Source organism: Cheilinus undulatus, linkage group 6 (assembly GCF_018320785.1).
Source record: "Cheilinus undulatus linkage group 6, ASM1832078v1, whole genome shotgun sequence".
Lineage (NCBI taxonomy): Eukaryota > Metazoa > Chordata > Actinopteri > Labriformes > Labridae > Cheilinus > Cheilinus undulatus.
The window spans coordinates 46,128,019-46,152,117 of record NC_054870.1 but is presented as its reverse complement, the minus strand read 5'-3'; the positions used below and the strand labels follow the sequence as shown (position 1 = coordinate 46,152,117).

The window sequence follows — 24,099 nt, the reverse complement described above, 5'->3', positions numbered from 1 at the left end:
TCATTACTATTATTGTTGTTATTTTCTTAATCAACTCTTGTCTGCCATCCCAGTTAAATTTTTTGTCTAAACTTGTGTTTCTCAACTGGTGAGTCTGAACCTGGACCCAAAAGTGGGTTGCAATTTTGCTCCTTGCTATCTTGGGGTATAGGCTAGACCAGTTGAGAACCACTGCTCAAACATGTTTGATGTTTACGATTCTAGGTCGTAGTGCCTCTGATGAAGTACCCACAATTACAATGAGAGCGAGCAGATGGGGTAGCGTCACCAGCCGGATCATACGTACTTTCACCGCTCACAACCATAAAAACAACTGTGCCTTAATTCCAGCCAGGATTTCATCCTGAGTCTTTCCCTTGTTTTATGATGTTTGCTGCACCTGTAATGTAGCCGTTTGTGGTGGGAAAGCAAGAGGATCTACAGACATCCATGTTTGTTTGTGTTTTTTCTGAAGTTATGTGATGACCAGAGTTTGTTGGCAGGTGTGTGGTCTCCAGTGATCTGACAGTCTGGCTGAGTCATATACCGTGCACGTTCAGAGGATTAAAGATGATTAAATTGTTAGAAATTGTCCTCAGGCCTGTGGTCTCCCATGTCTTTAAAATTGTTTAAGATTTAAAAATCGTCTAGCATGTGGTGGCCTAATGGGGCTTTCCCACTATGACTTCTGGCCGTGCTGATCCAAACCAAGCTTTTATCGTCACCAGTTTGGCCACACCTGGCTATGCTACACCAAGAATAGTCCTGGTCTGGGCAAACCACACTGTGGTGACGTCAGAGTGGTTAGTCATCATTTGGGGATGCCTCACAGATGTTTTTAAGTAGCAACCACTGCACCAAACTTTCAAATACCAGCTGGATTACCAATGGAGGAAGAAGAAACTTTTAAGTAGAAACAATGGCCAACTCTAGGACAGCTGAAGACGCAAAACGTCTTAGGTTACTGAGGCGCACCTGTTTAACATCACTGACTCAAAACATTGCGTCATCAGCTCTACACACACACCCTCAAACGAGAAGCTCAGTTGTGGTGGAAAAGCAAATTCCCTGCCACGCTGGGCTACCATGCCGAGTAAAACCAAGAAGAGACAAGCCACTCAGTGTGATGGAAAAGTCCCACAACTATTTGAATATTTTTGGCACTATCTTGCAACAAATATTAGCCCTGATTTACCATCCAAGAGCAACTTTTAAATGTTTGACAAATTGATTCAAACAAATTGGTTCATAGCGCTTTTTAAAAAGCATACACACTCTAAAATCTCAAGTATTTCCAAGTTATAAGGCTAAAATGAAGTCAAAAGTTTATATCCTTAATGAAACTGTGACTCATATACACACCTCTTCTTATAAAAGCTTTGATAAAAAAGATTTAAGTGTTTTTGGAGTCTTATCTTGGTCTGACTTGCAGAATCGCCTTGGACTGGATTATATAACAAGTATGGAAGTTTTTAGAAGCAGGATTACTGAAGATCTTTACTGTTACAGCACTTGACTTGTTGCTGAACACTGCTTTTTCATTGTTTGTGGTTATTTCTGTTTCATAACTGTGTCAACAGTTCTTTTTTAAAAGCTTTTTAATGACTTGTAAAGGACTCCCATTGTTTAAAAGGATTTTTTTTTTTTTTATCTCCGAGGGAATATTCTTGGTTAAAATGTAAAAAAACCCAGGAAATTTAAGCCAATCTAAAACCAGTCCCTTACCTCTCTCCGTAGGATACAGTGCACCATCACAATGACAAAACCCTGCAGCGAGTCAAAGACAGCAAAGAGGATCTGAAAGAGGATGGAGCGCTTGTCTGTCATGGCGAGCACTGCAGACATCCAGGTCAAAGCCAGCAGAGGCAGGACGACACAGGAGCTCCACAGGGACGCCCTGAGAGAGAGAGAAAGGAGGAAGGATTGTGTGGAAGAAATAAAAGAGAGCACATCAGTGTAGATAACAAGGTCTGGAGTGAACAGAAACATCTCCATCTGGGCTTTAAAAATCCATATAAAAGCAGGCCTGGGTTTAATGTGCACAGTGGTATTGATCGCATGTTTGCAGTGCAATACATTCCTATGACGTAGATGTGAAATACTGTGGGTGTAACATGAGAATCAGTTTATGCTGCAGTGGACTGCAGGATGGTCTATATAGTCAAGGTGGACACTGCACATGCTCCCTGTAGCATCATCGTATTGCTTCAGAAACACTGACAGGCACTTACATTGCATTGCTTGCTGTAGTTGCTGATAAAGCAGTTGTTGATACAACACCACATTTGGCACACTTGAGAGTTAATCCTGTATGCGGCTCACTCATCTGTCTGTGGGACATAAGAGACAACAGCATGACAAACAACGCTAACAGCCACTTCCCCGACTTTCAATCTCAACCCCCCTCCCTCCCTCCATCCCGTCATGTTAGCAACAGCAGAAGCAGCCAATGTGTGGGCGTTTTTAATGATTTTCATCTTGGACTGATTCTGCCAAAGAAATAGGAAGCTCTGTCGCTCCCGAGAGAGATCTGACCTCTTTATGTTTATGGTTCTAATTTCTTTTCAACTGTGAGAAAAGGAGGTCTGAAATCTCCATATGCATAAGAAAATCAAAGCACATTTATATGTTTGCATGAAGAATAAGAAGAAAAATGGGGGTACTAACAAGGACGTGCTGTCATACCCTGCTCGATGCTTCAGTTTCTTGTCCAGGATGCCATCTCTGGACACTAGTTTATTAAACACCAAGATACCGATCACCATGTTGACCTGCATCAGACAGAAACAGAAATATTAGAGAGATTATTTTAAAAAACAAGAAATAAATGCATCTTTAATGCCCTGCATGACATTCTCCAGGACAAAGTGAAGGTAGCCAATGATTTAATGCCATTACCCCGCAGGCTCTGATTTTGTGTCCACACTGAGCTTTGACCTCTAGCTTCTATTGTTGCTCATCTCTGTGACATTTCAGCCAATGCATGAGGCATGCTCTGGATACTCAGCACTGCTCAACAGCCTTAAGAAAAGATCTGCTTGACAAGAAACACTTGTCTTCTCAAAGGCACCTTCTCCTATTATTAGCAGCGCCTGCACTAACAGCAAAAAGTGAGCGAGACAGAGAAGCAGGGTAGAAAAGTCTGTTTGGCTACGATCTTTTTCAAATCCCTTTAGCTGAGATAAAGAGCTCATTAAGTATTCATAAGAGGCATTTGGGGGAATTTTTATCCAACAAGCTTTGTTAATGTGAAACATTTGAATATGATGTTTCAGTATCAATATATGAGTGTGCACTCTGACTGCAGAAAACCACAGCGCAACACAACTTCAAGTCAAACTAAAGAGGTTTAAAAGTATCCTAAATCATTTCATTTCAAATCCCATCACATTTAGAAAAAAATGAAACATAGTAGACGGTATCATCCGCCATCCTCTGCTCCTCTGACACCGGCTTTGTCATTTGCATAATCACACCCTGTGTAATTTCCTCCCTACAACAATATAAATACAAGATGATTAAAAAGACACCACTTTTTTACATTTTGCACAAACCTAATGAATGAATACTTTATAACCTCAGAGCTACATGCAGAACCATTAATGTAAATGAAAGGGAATTAGTTGAGAACATTGCCTGATGGGACGCTCATTACTTTGGTTTTGTGAGCTGAGAATGCTCCTCCTGTTAGGCGACTTTTACACAGTTCATACTGATACTGCACCATCACTGAAACTACTGCACTGTTTTGGAAGACTAAAATGTGCTGCAAATGTTATATTTTTAAATGATTTTTATGTGCATTTATATGTGCATATACTTTTTTGCATTCAAAAAAGTCTGGAGACTTAAACCTTTGCTTAAGAACCACCTCTGGGTTGGCTTTTAAACATGCATATCATACCCCTTTTCCACATTTTAACACAGTCCCAAGTGCTCTAAATGAAACGTCTGTGCTGTGCTTTGGTACAAATATAATATGGATCATGAACCAGAGGAGGTTTTACAGCTCCAAGCAGCCTTTCTCGGCTGTTTTAGTGTGTCTCTTTAAATGCAAATGAGCTTCTTCTCACTCCGCCGACATGAGCTCAGCTTCTGTGGCTGTGGGTGTAGATGCCAGGTAAAGGGGTGGGTATTATCATAATGACTCAATGTGGCATCACAACTGGCTCAGACTCTGAACAGACTGTCAGATTTTGTGCTTTCAGACATTAAACGACCACAAACAAAGGGCTGGGTTGGATTATTTCACATTTTCTGGGTTGGCAGTTACTCCAGATACCCAAATATATTTGCAAAAATGTTAAAAATAGTTTTTTTCATGATATGTCCCCTTTAATTCAACTTGAGCTTGGCATCCACCCATCTTTATCATGCAGTTATACCTTGCTTGTAGTGCTTTTATTGTGTTTCGACTGTTATTTTTTTACTCATGTTTGGCCTAATGTATGCAGGGCTGAAAGTACTCTGATGTGAGCCTGTGATGGGGATTTCTTTTTTACAGAACTAGAAATAAATACATGTGGGAATTTGTTGTAGACGTGGTTTGATTTAGCAAAGCTCACCTACCATGATACATGACTATGGGAACTTTTGCCCTCAGCCTAAACCAGTGTTTTTTTTGTTGAAGGCACACCTAAGATCAAGCCAAACAAACAAACACAATATTCATATCCATGGTAAACAGCCTCTTTAACCCGTTTTGTTGTTGTATGTAGTTATGATGTATAGTTATACAAATTTACATGGCACATCGAGTCTTGACTGAGCACGTCTAGAAACTCCTGAGCTAAACAGTGTTTCTATCCAATCAGAAGCAGAGTAGGGAGAGTATAGGTAACACTGGAAATGTGGAATCTAGCGACGCTGTGTTTACATGTTATGCTCAGCTTAACGTACAGAACTAATTCATGAAATGTAGTGAAGATGTCCTGATCGCTGACAAGGAACTTGGAGACAAAGGCTACAGGTCATGGACAGAAGAAACTGGTCATCAATATGCATGTAGACCAGATTTCTACATCTGAGTAATTTTTATAAATGGGTTCACCTGTATGCTGTCATTTTTGTGCAATGCATTCTAGGTAGTGATACCATCAGGCAGCCTTGTTCTTTTTACATCTTTAGGAAAATACTCACCTTAATCTACATTACATTAACCTTTATCTGATGTCCTCTGTAGGAGCCAATGAGTGCAACTTTATAAATAGGAACCAATCTTTGTCTGGTCAGGTGTTCCGCCCGGAAGTAAAAACAGTTTTTGACCACTGAAGAAGCCGGTATGGTGAAATGTTTGTTCGTGTTCGTGGATGAATGTTGGATTACGATTGCTTATATTGCACAAAGGAGTTTTGGAGCAATAAATGCACAGATTATTGCAAACCAAGCTATTGTCTCGGACTCTCTTCATCAGATGCGGTAACGTTTGTCAGCGCGTCAATTAGATAAATCCTGGTGAAGCACCTCTGGGGCTTCAAGCATTGGCTTAGCCTCTACATCCTCTTTGCAAAACCGTCACACAGGTTTTAAATTAAAAGGGTTTCAAGGATGACAAAAAGCGTGATGCAGTTCTAGAAAACAGGAAATAGAGGAGAAAATAACTGTAATGTAGATTAAGGTGAGCACAATCCAAAAGATACAGGAAGAATGACAATGCAATTAAATGACATCATTACCCAGAATGCATTTCACACAAATGACAGCCTACAGTTTAAATGTAGGCTGCTATGTTCATTGATAAAGCCAACGAGCCTTACCATGTCAGAGAATAGAGAAAGAATGATGCTTAGCACAAATCCTGTACTTGCAAAACTTTTTCCCCATCACAATCATGCAGAAGTTTCTTAAAGTTTCTTGCACTTTGAAACTGTGCCGACAAGCCTTCAAGTAACTTTCACTTTCTTTTGTACTTTGTTTTGCTTGGTGTCTGATTCTGATTTCTCTGTTTGATATTGTGATTTACTTATGCAAATTGTCTCCTTTTCAATTTTTTGCTTTGTGAGGCCATTTGTAGCTGAATGTTTTAAGAAGAATGCACAAATTAAACTTTACTAGCTTACACTGTTACTGTAGCTCTTTTAAATAAATGGTGCAAAGCACATTCTGTTATAGAGAGGGGCAGTCTCTCAACACCACACAACATTTCAGGCTCTGGATTTATTTTCCACTAAACCCTGTGTATGTGCTTAAAACCTATTACACCTCTATTAGTTGACTGAGGTTGTGTAAAATGTTTTTGGTGAATTAACTTTGATTTGACTTGATTTGCTTTAATGGGATAGATGCACGACAGATCATCACTTGCAGAATAAAAGCCCTTTCCTGATGCTTTGAATCTGCCTTTCTCTCATATTTGCAGCATGTTTCAGTTAAAACTGGACATCTGATGCCTTAAACATACCAGAACAACAGCAGCTGCAGGTCCAACGAAGGCATACAGGAGCCCACCCTCCAAAGAGAGCCAACAGCTGCAGGGAAAGCAGGAAAAACAGTTAACTCCCACCAAGGCATTAACATCCGAGTTAATGGTGCATACCAGCACACAATTGTATTTCCCTCAATCGTCAGGGGAAGAGCACCATATGCTGTAACTCTGCTCCCAAAGTTTCACAGGATAATAAAATGCTAAAGAGATTTTAAGCAGTGTTTATGCACTCAGCATCCAGCAGGGATACAACTCACATCAAATTGGGGTCTTGCTGTGCTATTTTGAAATCTGATTGGGTTCAGGGGACTTTGTTTATGGCCCTATTTAAGATAAGTAAGCCACAGCAGACACTCTCAATCATTATGGTCAAGTGTTGCCATGAATGTTCTTGATGTGTGCGCACAAAATAAAACGAGCAGAGAAGAGGGATAAACATTAAAGAGGTTGATTTTTGATATTAAATACTTTGATTGCAGTATGGAACCTAGGGGTGTATATCGTTTTAAGGTGTATTACTCATTCATTAGATTAGTTTTTTCTTGAAAATAAATGAACTTTTTGAGAGATTCTCACAAGTATCTCCCCTCTTATTTGTAAACTGACTTACTTTGGCAAACTTCATGCTACTTTTATCCTGACTCTTACTGCTAGTGCAGATGTTATCTACTTTATCAGCAGTTAGATAAGTTAATTTGGTAAATACAACTTTGTTCAGTGTATTTCCTACTCACAGTGTTTCTATTTTTCCCCATTTGGCCTTACAGTCATCGTTCATTCAGGCTAGAATCAGTTTCATCGGGCAGCTAATATATTTTTGGCATCAAGGCCCTTGCTGAAGGGCACTTCAAATGAACTTTAGATCTTTTATTTTAAATTTATATTTTTTAACCCAACCAAAGCATACAGGCAAGTAGGAGAGCACAGTGGCTGCAAGCCATCTGGTGGGAGGACAAGCTTGGACATATGTGGGATCCAAAATCCATACATGTATATATGTCTGCACTTCAATCTGTGTAATTTTGAAGCTATGCTAGCCACATTATACAAAGTTATGTTATCCCATGAATGTTGGATTCAATATTGGGTTTAACTCATCCTGTCTACAGACAAGGTGTTGTTATCTCTTACAAGGCGATTAACCCAAGCAGCAGGAGAATTCTGGGAATGTCACATAGAGACACTGACTGGGATGTTTTGTCCAGACATAGAGGGCAAAAATCATATCATATTTATTACTGTATCTTTCTTTTTGATTAAAATTACAGCTTTTTAGCTTTAGCATCTGTGAGTAAAAGCTGTGCATTTGCAATCACAGACTGGGGGAAAAAAATGGGATGCCCCATGCCCAACAATGATGCCATGCTGACTGTATCAATAGGCTGTCTGCAGATAGCAGAGGTGGGAAAAAAATGGTATCAGATAGTAGCAAAGAGAAAGAACTGCTACTTTGGTTAAAATTTTCTTATGCAGAGGATAAAGTTCTGGTCTATTGATCTACTCATGTATGGTATGATTGTATAATCATAGTGAGGTATGATCTGTTCATCTTCAATCAGGTTGTTGATTACAAGGTTTGACTTAACCTAAAGAAAAATGCAACAGCTGTTTTGGAATGAAATGTGGGATTGCTCTATCCCTGTGTTACTGACCGACATGAGCTGTGAAAACCAAATGAATGGCCGTTTTCTTGTTGCAGGCAGAATCAATCAATCAATCAATCAAACTTTATTTATATAGCACTTTTCATACAAGAAAATGTAGCACAAAGTGCTTTACACACAGACAGATAAATTAAAAGAAGATAAAAGAGGGTATGACCCAAATCCACAATGTCTGACACACCATTCTTACTTGTACTTTTGGTTAATAGTATGATACAGTTTCCATTAAAGGATGTTTTTGACAAAATGAGGGAGAAAAGCTGTTAAAGAGGCACAGCTATCCTCTAAGCTCAAGGCCATTTGAGACTCTTGTCCCCCCTCATCTTGTTTAACATGTAGAAGGATGTCTGCATGACTAAGTAATATGTGATATGAATCGCTTCCATGCTGGACAAAGTGGTTAACTGTTGATTAAAAAAAACTTTTTTTGTAAATTGAAGGAATCATACTCAATGTAGGTAGATTTTTTTAGATGACAATTGTACCATGTAGGTCCAACTGATTCCTAACCAGTGTTCTTCACTTTCTAGCCCTCATATGACTTCTGCACTTCAACCAGATCATGTGAGTTTGAAAGGTTTGGTTGAAATAGTTTTTTTAGTGTTCCCCTCTCAAAAGAACTCATTAGTTCATCCTCTTTGTTTTAAAGGAATACGTGTTGGTACGGTTGGAAATAAAGACAGGAATTTTGGCTAAATGTTCCTTTAAATTCCCACTGATGCAGAACTCTTTGGCGGGTTTGGGCCAAAAATAAAGGATGGAAGGAGGATTGACACAACCCAGGTTGTGCTCTGGATGTCCTTGCATATTACCAGGGGCATGGGGAAATAATCTGAAAAATAATAACCTTCACATGTTAAGGGGGCCTAACAGGTTGGATGGTGAGCAGATACGGCCTAGTAGGGTTGAAAGGAGGCCCCTGGTTGTGCTGTGGATGTTTTAAGGGACTGAAAACGGGGTGAAAAGGCTTGGACAAAAGACATGCTGTTGAGCTTGACCTTGCCTGCCAAACAATAAGTATATGTTGACGTGTCAAGCTTGGGCTGCCCAGCTCCGTGATGCATCCTTAGCACTCTACATGCCTAAAACTTCAGCACATAACTTTAGATCATGGTAGTATTGACCATCTCTAAATCCTAGTTAAATTCCAATAATAAAAAAGGAGAAACTTACTATAAGGGCGTCCCATAGCCTTTTGTTTTGGTGAATCCCATTGAAACAGCAACCACTAAAGCCGGTAATCCTTAAAAAGAGAGAACAATCAATAGTCATTTGAGCAGTTCTGAGGATGAGAGCCACTTCAGTGCAGGAAAAGTCAGCCTCTGTGCCATCCATTCATTTAACAAAGTGCTGCTAGATTCACTCCATTACAGGCTGCAGCATGAGACTATACAATCATTGGAGAGTATATGATCAACTGTATGCATTTCAAAAATATCAACACAGTGCAGAGTATTCCATTAAGCGGCGAGGGAGAACAGACTGTACTCTGCTTTGACAAAATGGCAGCACTGCATTGAGCCCAGAGCACCAGGTAGTGAAATTTCATCACCGTACTGTGAGAAAGAAAAAAATCCTGCACACTTTTTTTCCATTGAGGTGTTTTTTTAATCCTGTATGGCTCCTCATTATGGATTGCTGTAATGGATTCTGGTTCTTACTACCGTGTGCTCAGAATATTAACGCTTTTCCTCTTGGAGCAGCGCAGGCAGGTGCTATTGATGTAATCAGTTTCCTGGAGGCATGAGGCGAAGACCCCGTGGCCATCCAGTGCCTCTCTGCAGCGCTGAGGAGGTAAAGAGCGCAGAGTGCACACAAGCATGTCATGAATCACTGCCTGCCGGAGACGCTGCACTTCAAACAGGCTGCATCGAGAGACAACAGGTACCGAGTAGCACAAAATCACTTTTGAACAAAAAAATGCTTTTGTTTAAACACAGGTGGTAATCTGCTGAGGATTAGAGTGATTTCATTTTCTAGTCATCATGTGCAAAAACAAGGATCACATTATGTAATGCATTTTTTATTGTCGCACAAAGAGACACTGACCGATTCATTTATCCTCAAACTGCCAGTTATGGCGTATTTTAGAAATCTATGTGATAGTGGAGCAGCCTTTGTCCATTTTTTGCAGCAAGCAGTGGCACTGCAATGACTAAGAGAGCCTTGTTTGTTGCTAGGTAACAAGAAGAATGAGTGTGGGCTCTTTCATAATCAAATTGATTTTTTTAAAGGAGAGATCTCTAGTAGTCAGTAAGGAAGAATGATGTGGACAAGCATTCAGATTGACATTTTTCAGATGAAGAAACTCAAAATCTTTCACATTTTCATGCAGATATGTGACTCTAGTGTTTATAGACCAGTACTGTACGATTCTTAGTCAGTTCTTTCTCATGTGATATTTAAGTAGAGGGAGCACAGTGTGGGAGGCAGGAGAAACCAAATTATCTGCAACCCAGGCTAATAGATAATAAAGACATTAAATGTGATGCATGATGCAACCTAACTTTAATATAAAAATGATTTAATATCAGACTTTTTTACAATTTCATGAGCTCATTGTGGACTACCTGGAGTGTTTAAATTCAATATATTTTACCTTTCTGAAACATTTCACCCTCCTGAGCTCTCTACCTGAGGGTCTTTAGATAAAATGTATTCTGCTGCAGTGTAAAAGCTCTCCTCCTTATCAGACATAAGGTCATTGCAGCCTGCCATGGGAGAGTCACACCAGTCTGTCTCCCCTCTTTGCTCAAGGCCAGTCCATTTACTCGGCCCTCAGAGAGCTTGACTGGAGCACAAAAGCATCACAACAAAGAGCCTGATAGGATGAAGATTTGGCTGCCCCACAGAGAGGATGAGGACAGAGGTGGGAAAAAAAAGACTTACAGTCACTTGGAAAGACACCTTGGCCAGAGACCTTGAGAGAAAATGGAAGCCACTGGGCATGATGGGAGATAATGAAGAGGCTTAAGGAAACATGCTGCTCACTCACCCCAGCCCAGACAAAGAAAGCGCTTGCGGATGAGCCGAGTCCGGACCTTTCCCGTCACTGCCATGTAGGACTGCCAGGCCTCTGTGAGGACCCAGCAGAACGACGCCAAGAAGAAGAAGTGCAGAAAGGCTGTTGTCATGATGCAGACGCCCTGGTGAGACAGGAAGAAAGGAGTCAGGAAGAGATGCATTTATATACTGTGGGTTCAAACAGAGCTGCACATTTACAGAAATTCACTTAGGCACACTGATAATGTAACATCATGTACATCCTTATCTTTTGCTCTCTTGTTTGCTTTTATACCTCATAAAGTTACATTAGTACTAATTGTGGTACTAATGCTTCACAACTACATGAAATTTGATACATTTTGTATTTTTAATCCTTTAGTTTAATGATGTCTGAATGCTGTGTAGAACTGTGTAAAGCACTTTGAACTACTCTATGTACCGATGGGTCCTTATACTGCCCTGCCTTTTAACTAGAAATAAGTGAAAATAAATCAAGTTAATGCTTATTTTTTAATGTTCTTTCTTCTGTAGCACCTAAAAGCTCATTCTGCCCCATCTCCTCCCGCTTCTTGAGTTATTTCTGAGACTCATTCATGGTCATATCATCTCATTTTATCATGTTTTGTTGTGTGTTGTTGTGTAGTTGTGCTGCTTCTGAGTTTTTGGACCGTAAATATCCACAGTTTTGTTATACTGTCCGTACAACGGTGCTTTTTACAGATATATGGAGTATTTAGCCTGAGGGATAAAGTAGTGAAATGGGGGGTCTGAAAGCTTGCCCCCCTTTTATCACAGTAAGTGAGGCGTACAGTATGTTATACAAGTCTATAACTCCTGGAAATTTTGAGCGCCTTTGCAAAGGCTGATCTGCTATTTTCACATGGTCATTTCAGAGACAAGTGGTTTAAAGTCCCTGTTAAGTGGTAAAAATATCTGTAATGTAGGCTTGTTGCATGACAGGCCAATGTGTTATGAACCACCAGGCCAAATTTCAGGCATCAAAAACATCTGTAAGTTTATAAAATTCAGCTTCAAAATCCTGAAAATTAGGCAGTAAAATCTGCTCCAGGATAGTGTGGGCGTGTTGTTGAATGAGCCAAAGCCACGTCCACAACCTGAATGGAGAAATCATCAATCAATTCAGAGACAAAAAGTCTCACTTTCATTTTCTCATTCTGTATTTAACTCTCCAGATATTCTAAATATTTAATTTTCTGAAACATGGGAAATCATGTCCTTCTCTGATTTATGGCGCTCTTCATTGTTAAGTAGCTGCTAAAAACACTAAAATTAATGCTTTTCAAACTAAAAGTTGTTAATGATGATTAGCATTGGAAATTTTATTGTGACAGATTTGGCAGAAATAAAACGTACATCATTGGATACTTTAGTAAACTTTAGCTTTAGCTACGAGACATGAGGGATTAAACTGTTTCTGCTTGAAATTAGACAGCTACAACCTGCTTCTTTTAGTCATCCAGAACCAAAGATAAGTGAAATGTGGATTGAAACACACCTGCAGCAGGTAAGATGTTTGATCCTGGTTCAAGTAAAAACTAGATATGTCCTCTAGCAATTAGTCTGCCCCCTGACCTCATGGTGAACTCTGATCATAGCACAGCTACCTGGCTCTGTGCCGGAGCAGAGACAGAAGTTGGGGATTAGATTTATTGTTTTCAGTCCCAAATCTTTCTGGTATGGTGCTTTGATTTCCCCTGGGAAGTTTACTTCAAAATGAAACAAAACAAAAACACAGTGTGTAGATGGACGTCTGTATCAGAGAAAATGAATTTACAAATGCTAATTTATCAGGTAATAGAAAAAAAAAATCCTGTGCATCCCTACTAAACAACTGATGGTCATTACACACCTCTTCACCAACACATGCATCCTTTTAAAATGAAAATGCTGGCCTCTCTGCTGTGTAAAAAATGTCATTAGTATGTTTCAAACTTTATTTCAACCACTTTTTTCAGGATTTTAGGCGAGCACCATACAAACTTGTTGTTTGATTAGAAGAATTACTTTTATTTTGGAATTATAAGCGCCATAAAACATTAAATTTTGTATTCAGAGCTCACTGTCAGCAGGTTGTTACAGTGCTGTTTGTAGCTCTAAAAGGCAGATGAAGCTTTGGTTTACTATGTTTGAGAAAAATACATTCTGCATGTTATGTACCAGAAATTTAATAGATCAATTTTTTATGGTGGAATAAATGGAATATGTCTGTTTAAGAAAAAGACTTTCAAGGTAAGAGTAAGAGCTAAATTCTAGTACTGCACAGGAGAGACATGATGCCCGGCCAGGTTTAGTTGATATCAGCTAAAATGAGTGTGGAAATACTGACATATCAGAAATGGGCACAAATCCAATATCATGCCTCTCTGCTATATAAGATCACTGCATGCCATGTGATGTTTTATAACAAGTGTAAAAACATATAGAAATCATCTGTTTGGTGCTCCAAGAGCTATCTAGTTCACAACAAATCACTCCCTACATTAAAATCCAGCTTATACTGCTGCATGACAAAACCAGAAGCATGCAGACTTTGTCTGATTTCAGTAAAGCAAGCAGCTTCTGCAGATGCACATTGATTTTATGGATTTGTTTTCATTTCCTAGCACTGTGTTTGTAGTTCCAACAGCAGCGTTTTCCAGTCTAGACCGTCGTCTGAAGCACCATCATGTGAAGTAAATGAAACAAAGCCTCGGACTAAACTGCAGCAACAGAGGTGGCAATTGCTGTAAAGATCAGAGGCAGGCTAGAAAAGCATGGCGTAGCATTCCTCTGCACTAACCCTCATTAGTATGCCGGGGATCCCACCTGGAGGCATGTGAGCCAAGGTCAACTGTTTTACACAGACAGGAGGGGAACAAACCACAACACTACTTAAATGATACACAAAAGCAGGCGTGTGAGGCAGCAGATCGCACTCAGGCCTGACAATGTGGCAGCACTTTTCAGCATCATTAGTTCGTCCATCTTTGTTCTAAAGAAAAACATCTCCAAATGGGATTGTTTAGAGGAGGATTAGAAATAAAGAAGTATCCTTAGGAATCTTGTCATTGCACTGACATTTGCCAGTGAGAGGAGATTAGGCTTCTTTTCCACTTCAGATTGTTTGCACTGTGAGGCTGTGCTAATCTGAGCGACACTGCACAAAGAGAGGAAGATTGAAGTGTATCATCTCGTCCCAGGGCGTCCACTCCTCACTGTGAGATCTCCCGTACACTTTAAATTCCCCACAGAGAACGCCACGCTAAATCCATCCATCGCCCGGGGTGTTCACGGGGTTCATATGAGACAATAATCCTGCATTACCTCACGCATGAGAAGTGGTAAAGTCTGTTTACTTACGCCCACGAGAGAGATTCATTACGCAATGGTGAATTCAGGTAGAAAATACAGGAGTTCATGTAGGATACATTCAGGTGCAGAGTAAAATAATGAGAAGCTCTATAGTCTGTTTGACTTTGATGTTCTTGGCAGGTTTGTGGCTTTTAATAGTAAAATACTAAAGAACAGCAGTGACAGGTGAGCAGCTAATGAAATATAATCACCATGGAGAAACAACATTCTGTTTTTACGCTTCACAAATCAGGAACAAACTCCCAGAAAACTAAAGGTCTGCTGACGCTCTCAGTTCTCCCAAACCAAGGCTGAGGACTCACATGTTTACAGCTACTTTTAAAGGTATTATTTCAGTGAATCATCGTAATAGGGGCACTGGTTGACTCAGTGGTTCAGTCATGCCTGCGTATGGAGGCTGAAGTGCTTTGCCTCATTTCATTCCCTGCTCTTTTTCCAGATTTCCCAATATATCCTCTGTCCTGTCATTCAGTAAAGGAATAGAAAAGCTCCGACATTCATTTAACCTTTACTTAAGCCTCGTATAACAATGACGTTTCCCACATTTACGATGATTTCGAGATCCACAATTTAAACAAAGCCAAGAAAAGATGATGCACTGTTACACACTGAAATGGTTTGACATCTTCTTCAACACACACTGCTGAAGGCTTTCAATCAAAACACAGAAAAATATGTTGACTAGAAACCAGCCAACACTGCTGCTTACTTCTTTGAATTGAGGACTCTGTTCACTGGAAACAGCACTCTATATGGTGTTTTTATCAAACAGTAAACAAACGTTTTGGTTTCATGAATGAATTTCAACAGCTTCTAAAACATTCTTGGATGGCTCACAGAACAAACAAAAGGGCTCTTTTGACAGCTTTTCTCTATATATTCTAAAAAGTAAGTTGTGTATAAAGTACTGTGCAAACATTGGGCCAAAATTTGAGGTGTGTAATGGCAAGTAAGCCTGTCTGAGTGCACCAACGGGCAGTATGAAGGACTGACACAACCCTGATGGTGCTCTGGATGTCCTTGCATTTTACCAGAGACATGGAAAAATAATCTGTAGAAAAAATGACAAAGTACCCACTTAAGGGCAGAGAAAGGTGTAAGTTAGCATGGCTTAGGGTACCGTCCAGGCAGGTAGTAGGGTTTCCATGAGCTCCTGGTCTGTTGACTGCCAGCAGTCTCAGGGGGGGACCAGCAGGGGTTGAAAAGGTCCAGCAAGGTCCAGTTTGACCTTGGCTTAACTCTTGTTTCCCCTCTCTCCACCTCTCCAGCCCCATACTCAGAACATCCGGCCTTGCGGTGAATCCTTATCACCCTACACGCCTAAAACTTATTCACATGACTGTACATATAAGGAGGGATGAATGCAGTACTGTCATCAGTACCAGTATCAGCACCTACAATACCTACTGGACTTATTACAACACAAATAATGATAATTAATTTCAATATCTTTCATATTGGGTGAAAGGTTAGAAATATATTGTGGAATTTGTGTGATTTATGTGTTAAGTAACACCGGTTTTCTTTCCTAATTCCATGTTCAACTGGCATCTTATAAAGATATTTCTGCAAAACATTTATGATACCCAGACAGCTTTTACTCTCCTTCTAATTTTCAACACACTTTTATCGCTCAAAAGTCTCGATTTAGGCACTGTTTAGGCACCAGAACCATATAAAAGTATTGTTTTAGCACCAGTGTCAGAAAAAAACAGAGCTGTAAACTGTGTATAAAGGATCTGAAACGTAATGACTTGGTCTTGTTGGATGCTTTCAAGAGGATGCTGGATAACTGTGAGGCAGATACATCTGTTTGTAGATGTTTTGCCTGATCTATGGGATTTTTATGATTGTAGTTTAATTTTGACAGATATTTTTTTCATGTTTTACTAGCATGCTATCATGTTTAAATGTATGGCTGCCTATCGTCTGTTTGTAACTTTGTTAAATGCACATTGAAAATTCTACTATGCTGCTCACTTCCTAATTTTAAGAATCTATAAGCACTTTCGGAGACATTAATTTAATGAGGAAAATGTTTGTCCGGCCACAAGGTAAATTAACAGATATTAGAAAAGAAACCTTAAGTGTTTTTGCAGATGCCTGATCAAAACAAAATAAACAGCAGTGACTCATTAATTGGATTGAATTAAAAACACTTTCTACGGAAAAAAAACTCTACCAAGAAAGCATCTGAATTGAAGTTCTGTTTATGAAATAAAAAATATGGAGGTAATGTCTTATGTTATTGTTGTACAAGGGTTTTGGTGGGCCCCAGAGGATTTTCAGGGTCTCAAGCTGGGCCACAGCCTACTGATATGTCAGAAAGGCTGATATACACATGTGAAAAATGGAGCTTCGATGGTGTTGTGGTAAAACCACCCATGTCTGCTGTCAAAGAAGGGAGAACAAAGATCCAGTATCCCAAAGTTTAAGTTAATTCACTATGCCATAGATGTAGTTCCTTCATCAAGTGTTAAATAAGTTTCTTTCGGCCTTCAATGGTAGGCAATTTTACCAAACATCTCTTATTATATCTAGCTATTGAGGTTGAGTAGGAGCGTTATACTTCTTTCTTCATGTCTTCTTACTCGTTATCAATAATATCTTAGTTAGATATCTATCATTAATCACAAGGTCGTTTCATTCCTTAAATGCCCTTGAGTGTTTTAATTTCATTGTGCACATCTTCCCAGTGTAGTTTCTGGTTTACCATAAGACAAATGCATGGTTTGCCTCCATATTTCCCCAACAACAGCATGATAGTGGTGCACTGGGTTGTTTACCATGGGTGTAATGAAGTACTGGGTTCAATTTTTCCACCCATCCTCTCTCCACGTCCTTGAGCTTGTAGTGGCCTGTTGTCTTTCACATGTTGAGGCACTCTTCTGTTGAAATGTGAATGCTCTGTTCCCTCTTCTTCATCTCCTTATTGAACACAGACGAGGACCCTTTACGTTCTCTTGGAGTGTGGAGGAGCGCCGAGATAATCCCTCTTGAAAATGAGATGCTGCACCTCAAGGGGCTAACCTTCAATAAATAAGTAAGTAAATAAGTTGCCCATTGCATGTATTAATACATCCAGAAGTCAATGGGATTTAAAGATTTTTCCTACATAAGACAAAAAAGATGTATGTGAATGCTCATATTTTTCTAACATTTAAACTGTGACTGGTGCAGCAATATATTACATTAGCATGGCTGTCAGAGCTTTGTTAATAGTGCCATTGTGTTATGGCCAGGCCTTTCTTGAAAGGAGATTTCTTATCTCAAAAAGAATTTATCACAAAAATGTAGGGACTAAAGGGGCTAGCTGCTGAATGTGGTCAACACAGAAGAAATGTGAGTGCAGGAAGAAATACTGCCCACACAAAAAAGGGATGAAAGTAGGCACTTTAGGCATGAAAGATTTAAAAAGAAGTAAGGACATACTTAAAAAGTCTTTATTAAACCCTGTTCGTAATCTTTGATGAGAAATTATGTGGTTGGACGTGCTGTTTTCATGACTGGGGCATTATATTACAGGCTCTTTAAGTATTTCCTTCCTCATTTTTTACATTTTTCATTCTTAGAGTGCCTGGTTTCTTTGCTTTTCAGTGTTCAGTGGTGTATCCCTGCGTTATCCCCCGTTTTAATGTTTATTGTTTTATGTTTAATGTCTATGATGCTTGAGGTAGTTCTTTTAAAGGCTGCATCATTAAATAAAAGTTGAACAAAAGTAAAAGAAATGATAGTTAACAAGTAAAGGCATGTACTTTTATCGATTATAAACACTTTTTAATGGTTGAGAATTAAAAATATAAGCATTATAAAAAGTTCATGTGTCTTGTCAAGGCTTTATAGTTCATGGTGAGTATGTAATTGTAGCACAAAAAGCAAGAAATGTATTTCCTTTTAAATGGAGCCACATTTGTAAGGAACATGCATTTGTGGGATGAGCAGCAGAGCTGAGTATGTGGGTTGGAAACATGAAAAAATTCAAATCTTCTCTGCCAATGCCAAACAGCTTCTTCTGCCATTGACTCTAGTTTGGTGTTGTTTGGTGGATTTGATGATTTAAGTCTGAAGAAACAAACCATATTGACAATTTTACAATTAATTCATTAATAAACAGGAGCCTCCTTCTTGTGCTGGTCACCAGCCTGGTCACACTCTGCTGTGGGATAGCACCCCATTTTTGAACCAGCAATTGTCACAATTCAGCCAATGTGATTGTGTTGGCTACTCTGGCAGGAATAGCAAACCCAAGCCGATCCTGAAAGTGTTCAATGGGGTTGAGATGAGGACTGCCAGCAGGCCATTCCATCCTCTATACTATCATATTCTGCAGGTAGTCTCTGATAAAGCCCCCCCCTGTGGGGGTGAGCATTGCCATCTTGGAGGATAGAGTTTGATCCCAGACATATGGGATTACCACTGGTTGCAGAATCTCATCTTGATATCTCTCTAAATTGAGATTACCTTCAATGATGACAAGTTAAATTTTTCCAGTAAGGGAGATGCTGCCCCACACCATCACACTGCCTCCACCAATAGATGTTACTCCATCAGTGCAGTATACAGCATAGTGTTCTCTGGATCCTTTCCACCCTCTGACCTTATGATTGAACTGCATGTATGTAGAATCTGGTGTTATCATCGAACATTACGTTCTTCCACATGTTCAGGTTCCAGAGCACATGTCACTGACACCAGCGCAAACAAGCCTGACAGTGAAGGGCAGTCTTGGCAGCCCAATGAGACAGGGGATTGGCTGCATGCAGTTTATTCCGGATTGTCTGGGCAGACAGCTGTCGACCATATTGTCCTGCAAACCTTGAATGCAAATTTGTAGAAGACAGCATACGGCTCTTAAGTGCTAATAGGGTGAGGAAACAGTCCTTTTGGGGTGTCAAAACAAGAGTCAGTGGCAGGATAAGCTGTTTGGCATTGGCAGAGTATATTTGGCAAGTGTTTCATGGGCACAACCCATATACTCAGCTCTGCTGCTCATCCCACAAATGCATGAATACAAATGTGGCACCATTTAAAAGAGAAATAAACAGGCTTTCCAACCAATTTACTGCAATGAAGCATTGTTACAACAAAGAAATGATCTACCAAACACATATTCAATTACCCTTTTTCCTCAGTTTATATAGTACTCAAAGTTGTACGAAACATTGCTGGTTTGGAAAGTTTATTTCATTATACCACACTTTACAGCACCTAATGTTCCAGGTAAGCATCAAAGAAATGGGAGTCTTAGTGTGCAGCTCCCACAATGCACTGCCACCTGCCTATGTGGTAATTATAGGTGTGCAAAGCTTCTTATATAGATCTGACACATACTTCCACACATACCGTGCTCTATATGGGAATATAAATGGGTAAGTATGATAAACCAGTGGATAAATTAAAGGAGAAACATCATTTTAATGCTGATGTTTTAATGGAGATAGCCTATAAAGGACATATAGCAGCTTTACGGTGTCTTTACACTTAAAGACGGTTCTTATGTTTCCCCATGTACTGAAATAGAGACTGCCTTGTTTCCTGGAAACAGGTCACATGCAACCGTTATGTTTCACGGTTCACTTGAGAGTCTATACTGTCTAGCCTCATTAGTCAGGGAAATATGAAAACTGTGCATGCGAAAATAAAGGAAGTTGCATTAGGGGGATATTATGTCGGCTTTGACTGGACGTAGGCAGCTGCACAAAAACAAGGTGGAAATCTACTGTCCATGCTGCCCTTTAGAAAGGCAAATGCCGGGAGATGCTGAACACACTGTGTCAGTATCCATGGCAACAGAGGGACTGAGCTAGGGACCACATTAAAACATTGCAGAGCTGATAGACACTGAGGTAAGGGTATGGGCTGATGTGGAGCACTTCTAGCCAGTTCAATAATGGCAGTTCAAGGTCAGGACAGGCAATTTAAAGAATTTCTGACCCAACGAAACTCTGATTGAAAGGTCTGAGCTGAGCATCGACGCTCTCTAAAATTGAAAGAACTGAAAGCTTGGATACGGTGAACTGGTGTACACTTTGCTTTGTAATGTGATGAAGAGCCTGTAGAATGAAGAAAAGAAGTAGTGCCATGAGAGAGTATTTGACCCTCTTCCTGATTTCTTTGTATATTTGTCATACTTAAATGTTTCATATCATCAAATCAAGTTTGATATTAGACAAAGATAGCTTGAGTAAATACAAAATGCAGTTATTAAATGACAATATCATTTATTAAGGGAAAAAAGCCATCCAAACCTACCTGGCCCAATGTGAAAAAGTAACTGCCCCTTGTTAATTCATGAATTTACTGTGGTTTTTCATCTTTTTGGGAAAGCTCTGTTCAATTTCACTTGCCACAACCAGGCCTAAATACTGCCAGACCTGTTGAATCCAGAATCCCTTAAATAGAACCTGTCTAACAAAGTGAAGTAGGCTAAAATATCTCATAAAGAAACACATCATGGTGGCATCTAACAAAAGTCATTAACATCTATTAGTCTGGAAAGGGTTACAAAGCCCCTTCTAAGACTTTGGGGATCCACCAAACAAGGTATGAGCCATTATCCACAAATGGGGAAAACTTGGAACTGTGGTGAACCTTCCCAGGAGAGGCCGGCCTACCAAAATGACCCCAAGAGTGCATTGTAAACTCATCCAAGAGGTCATAAAAGAACCCAGAACAAGATCTTAAGACCTGCAGGCCTCACTTGGTTTAGTTAAAGTCGGTGTTCATGATTCAACAATAAGAAAGAAACTGGGCAAAAATTGCATCCATGGTAGAGATCCTAGGCCAAAACAACTTGATGATCCAGGACTTGAAAGAAATACTGTTATTGATTTAACCATGAATTCTACTCTCTATCAGAAAATCCTGGAGAAGAATTTCTGAACATCAGTTCCCTGACTTCCATCTCAAGAGCACTTGGGTTTTGCAGCAGGACAATGGTCCAAAACACACCAGCAAGTCCACCTCTGAATGGCTTAAAAAACAAAATGAATATTTTGGAGTGGACTAATCAAAGTCTGGACTTCAAAATGACTGTGATAACATGGCATGACATCGCTTTCATGTTGGAAAGCCCTCTTATGTGGCTTAATTAAAACAATTCTGCAAAGAAGAGTGGGCCAAAATTCCTCCACAACAATGTGACAGACTAAATACCAGTTATTGCTCGCTTGCAGTTGTTGCCGCAAGGGCGCAACGACCATTTATTAAGTTTAGGGGGAAATTTCTTTTTCACATCAGGCCAGGTAGATTTGGGTGGCTTTTACCTTAAATAATGAAACTGTCATTTCAAAACTGCATTTTGTATTTACTTGAGTTATTTTTGTCTAACATTAAAATATGTTTGATGCTCTTAAACACTCAGAGAGATTTCATTTTTGCTTCCAGCGAGGTTGAAAACAGCTTTTTCATAATTGGATTAGGCTAATGTTTACTTGATTAAATTATTCAGCTCTGATCTGCGGGCATTTTAATCTGCTGATCAATATTCAGAATGAAACCCAGGGATGGAAAAGATTTGTCAGTGTCTACTTTGGTATGTTTGCTAAGTATGATGTCACTACTTGCCTCTTCTTATGTTTTCATGATTATTTGGAGGCTTTTTATTGGATAGGACAGCTGGAGAAAGACAGGGAATGTGAGGAGAGAGAGTGGGGGATAATAAGCACCATATAGCATCGGGACAGGGAGTCAAAGCTGCGACTAGTGAGACGAGGACTGTAGCCTGCATCTACTTACAACCGAGCCACACCAGTGCTCCTTCTTCTTATGTTTTATATTCCTGAAATCATAATCGTAAACTGTAAGAACTTCTAAAAGCATTGACATTGTGTCAAACAGAAAAATACAGAAATCAGCATTGGTGGATCAGCATTTGCTTGATGTAAACATATAAACACACTGATCCAAAACATATTTAAACACAGAAACATAAACAAAAACATTCTTAAATTCCCAATGTTTGAACTCCATACAGTTTTACAGAGTTGAGATATTCTGAAGTTTGTTTTAAAGTCACAGTTTAGTCCTTGTATCTTAAGATCTCCACAAACAGGAAACTTAGTGAAAAATATGCTTCAACGGCATATCGGTCATGTTTTCTTTCTGCAACACAAAAAAATACGTAAAGTCATGCAAAATAAATGCAGTTTATGCAGGCTGAGTATTCAACATTAGTACAAGTTAAGTATTTTATACATGGGTCTATTGTTAATGAAGATCTGCATGATACACCATGCAAATAAGTCATGTGCAATGATATTGTTCAATGCTGTGATAAGGAAACACAGTGAAATTTATTACAGCAATATTAAAAAAATCTGTATTAGTGTTTGTGCAGTGCTGGGAGAAAAATGGAGTTTAAATTTCATGAAAACAAGAAAACTGAGATTCTGCTACATGCCATGTTGAGTTTGTTTTATCCAGAGGTTTTTTCACGTGTAGTAAATGTAATGTATTTTCACTTACTTGACTGCATAGCATGGGCTATACCCCTCCCACCAAAACAGCTCTCACTTTAATTCAAGTGCGGAGCAGAGGGAACCACTGCAGGCACTTTGAAAAGTGGGAGAGCTAAAGAAGAAGTCAGAGAGACAGCTGTTGGCTATAAAAAAAGGTAAAATAACCTCAGTCCTATGGAACTACCCTGGTTTTGAGGAGTCAGACCTGGAACCATGCAAAATAACCAGCAGAATCTGTCCCGTGCTTGTGGCTGCCACTCAAGGCACCAAGAACGATTCATTTAATTATTTGAAATTTATGCTCAAAGTGATATACAGATGAGGACAAAATTCTTACACTCTATATGAAAATGTCAGTTTCCCAAGTATTTCCCAAGTGCTGTTAAACAGGGAAAAAAATACTTTTAACACAGCTTTTACAAACATCCCACATTGATTTTGGATGCTTACGTTACTTTATTTTGCAAACAGAAACAAAATTATTTCACAAAAAAACAAAACTACAAGGGTCTAAATTATAAGGCCCTTTTTTCTGGGCAACAGCACAAACTACTGTTATGCAATTATGTGCTTCAACTTTGTAAAGCTTGTAAAACCAAGTTAAAACTGAGGGTTATCCTCCAATTTACACACAGTACAAAACATCAGTAAAGGATTGAGTGGTCACTGGAGAAAGCATCATGGAAAAACCAAAAGAAATCAGTTTAGACTTGAGAAAAATAGTTTTTGATGCTCACAAAGCAGGAGAAGGATCTGCAAAGTTACCACAGCATTTCCAAGTCTCAATAACTGGAGTCAGAAGGATCACCAAGATATTTAAATAGAGCCACACATCACAGAGCAAACCTAGCAGAGGTAGGAAGAGAAAGATTTCAAAGACTCTGGAAAGAAAACTAGTCAGAGATGTGTTGAAGATCCCAGAACAGCTGCGAAGACACTAGTAAAAGACTTAGCCAAGCCAGGAACTGTAGTCTCAAAGAAGACACTAGAGTCCTGCACAGGAATGGACCAAGAAAAACTCCACTTCTGCAGAAGAGACACCTTCAAGCCAGATTGAAGTCTGCTAAGGAGAACCTGGAGAAGGATTATAAATACTGGAAGTGTGTCCTTTGGTCAGATGAAGCCAAACTAGAGCTCTTTGGTCACAGAGACATTGCTTATATTTGAAGGAAGAAGGGAACCGTCTCCACAGTGA

General features: G+C 39.5%; 1 protein-coding gene across 5 annotated transcripts in view; it reads right to left on the bottom strand.

Annotated features, from left to right (window-relative positions):
- adgrb3 (adhesion G protein-coupled receptor B3) overlaps nucleotides 1-24,099 on the bottom strand; it is a 253,558-nt gene that overhangs the window by 9,480 nt on the left and 219,979 nt on the right. For 4 of the 5 annotated variants that reach the window (XM_041789905.1, XM_041789906.1, XM_041789908.1 and 1 more), the window contains 6 exons: nucleotides 11,063-11,213; nucleotides 9,241-9,310; nucleotides 6,380-6,446; nucleotides 2,647-2,750; nucleotides 2,211-2,309; nucleotides 1,705-1,876 (listed from right to left, as the gene is read on the bottom strand). In XM_041789905.1, coding sequence (XP_041645839.1) covers nucleotides 1,705-1,876; nucleotides 2,211-2,309; nucleotides 2,647-2,750; nucleotides 6,380-6,446; nucleotides 9,241-9,310; nucleotides 11,063-11,213 — 663 coding nt within the window. The remainder of the gene's footprint in view (nucleotides 1-1,704; nucleotides 1,877-2,210; nucleotides 2,310-2,646; nucleotides 2,751-6,379; nucleotides 6,447-9,240; nucleotides 9,311-11,062; nucleotides 11,214-24,099) is intronic. The other variant, XM_041789907.1, reaches the window with a different exon arrangement.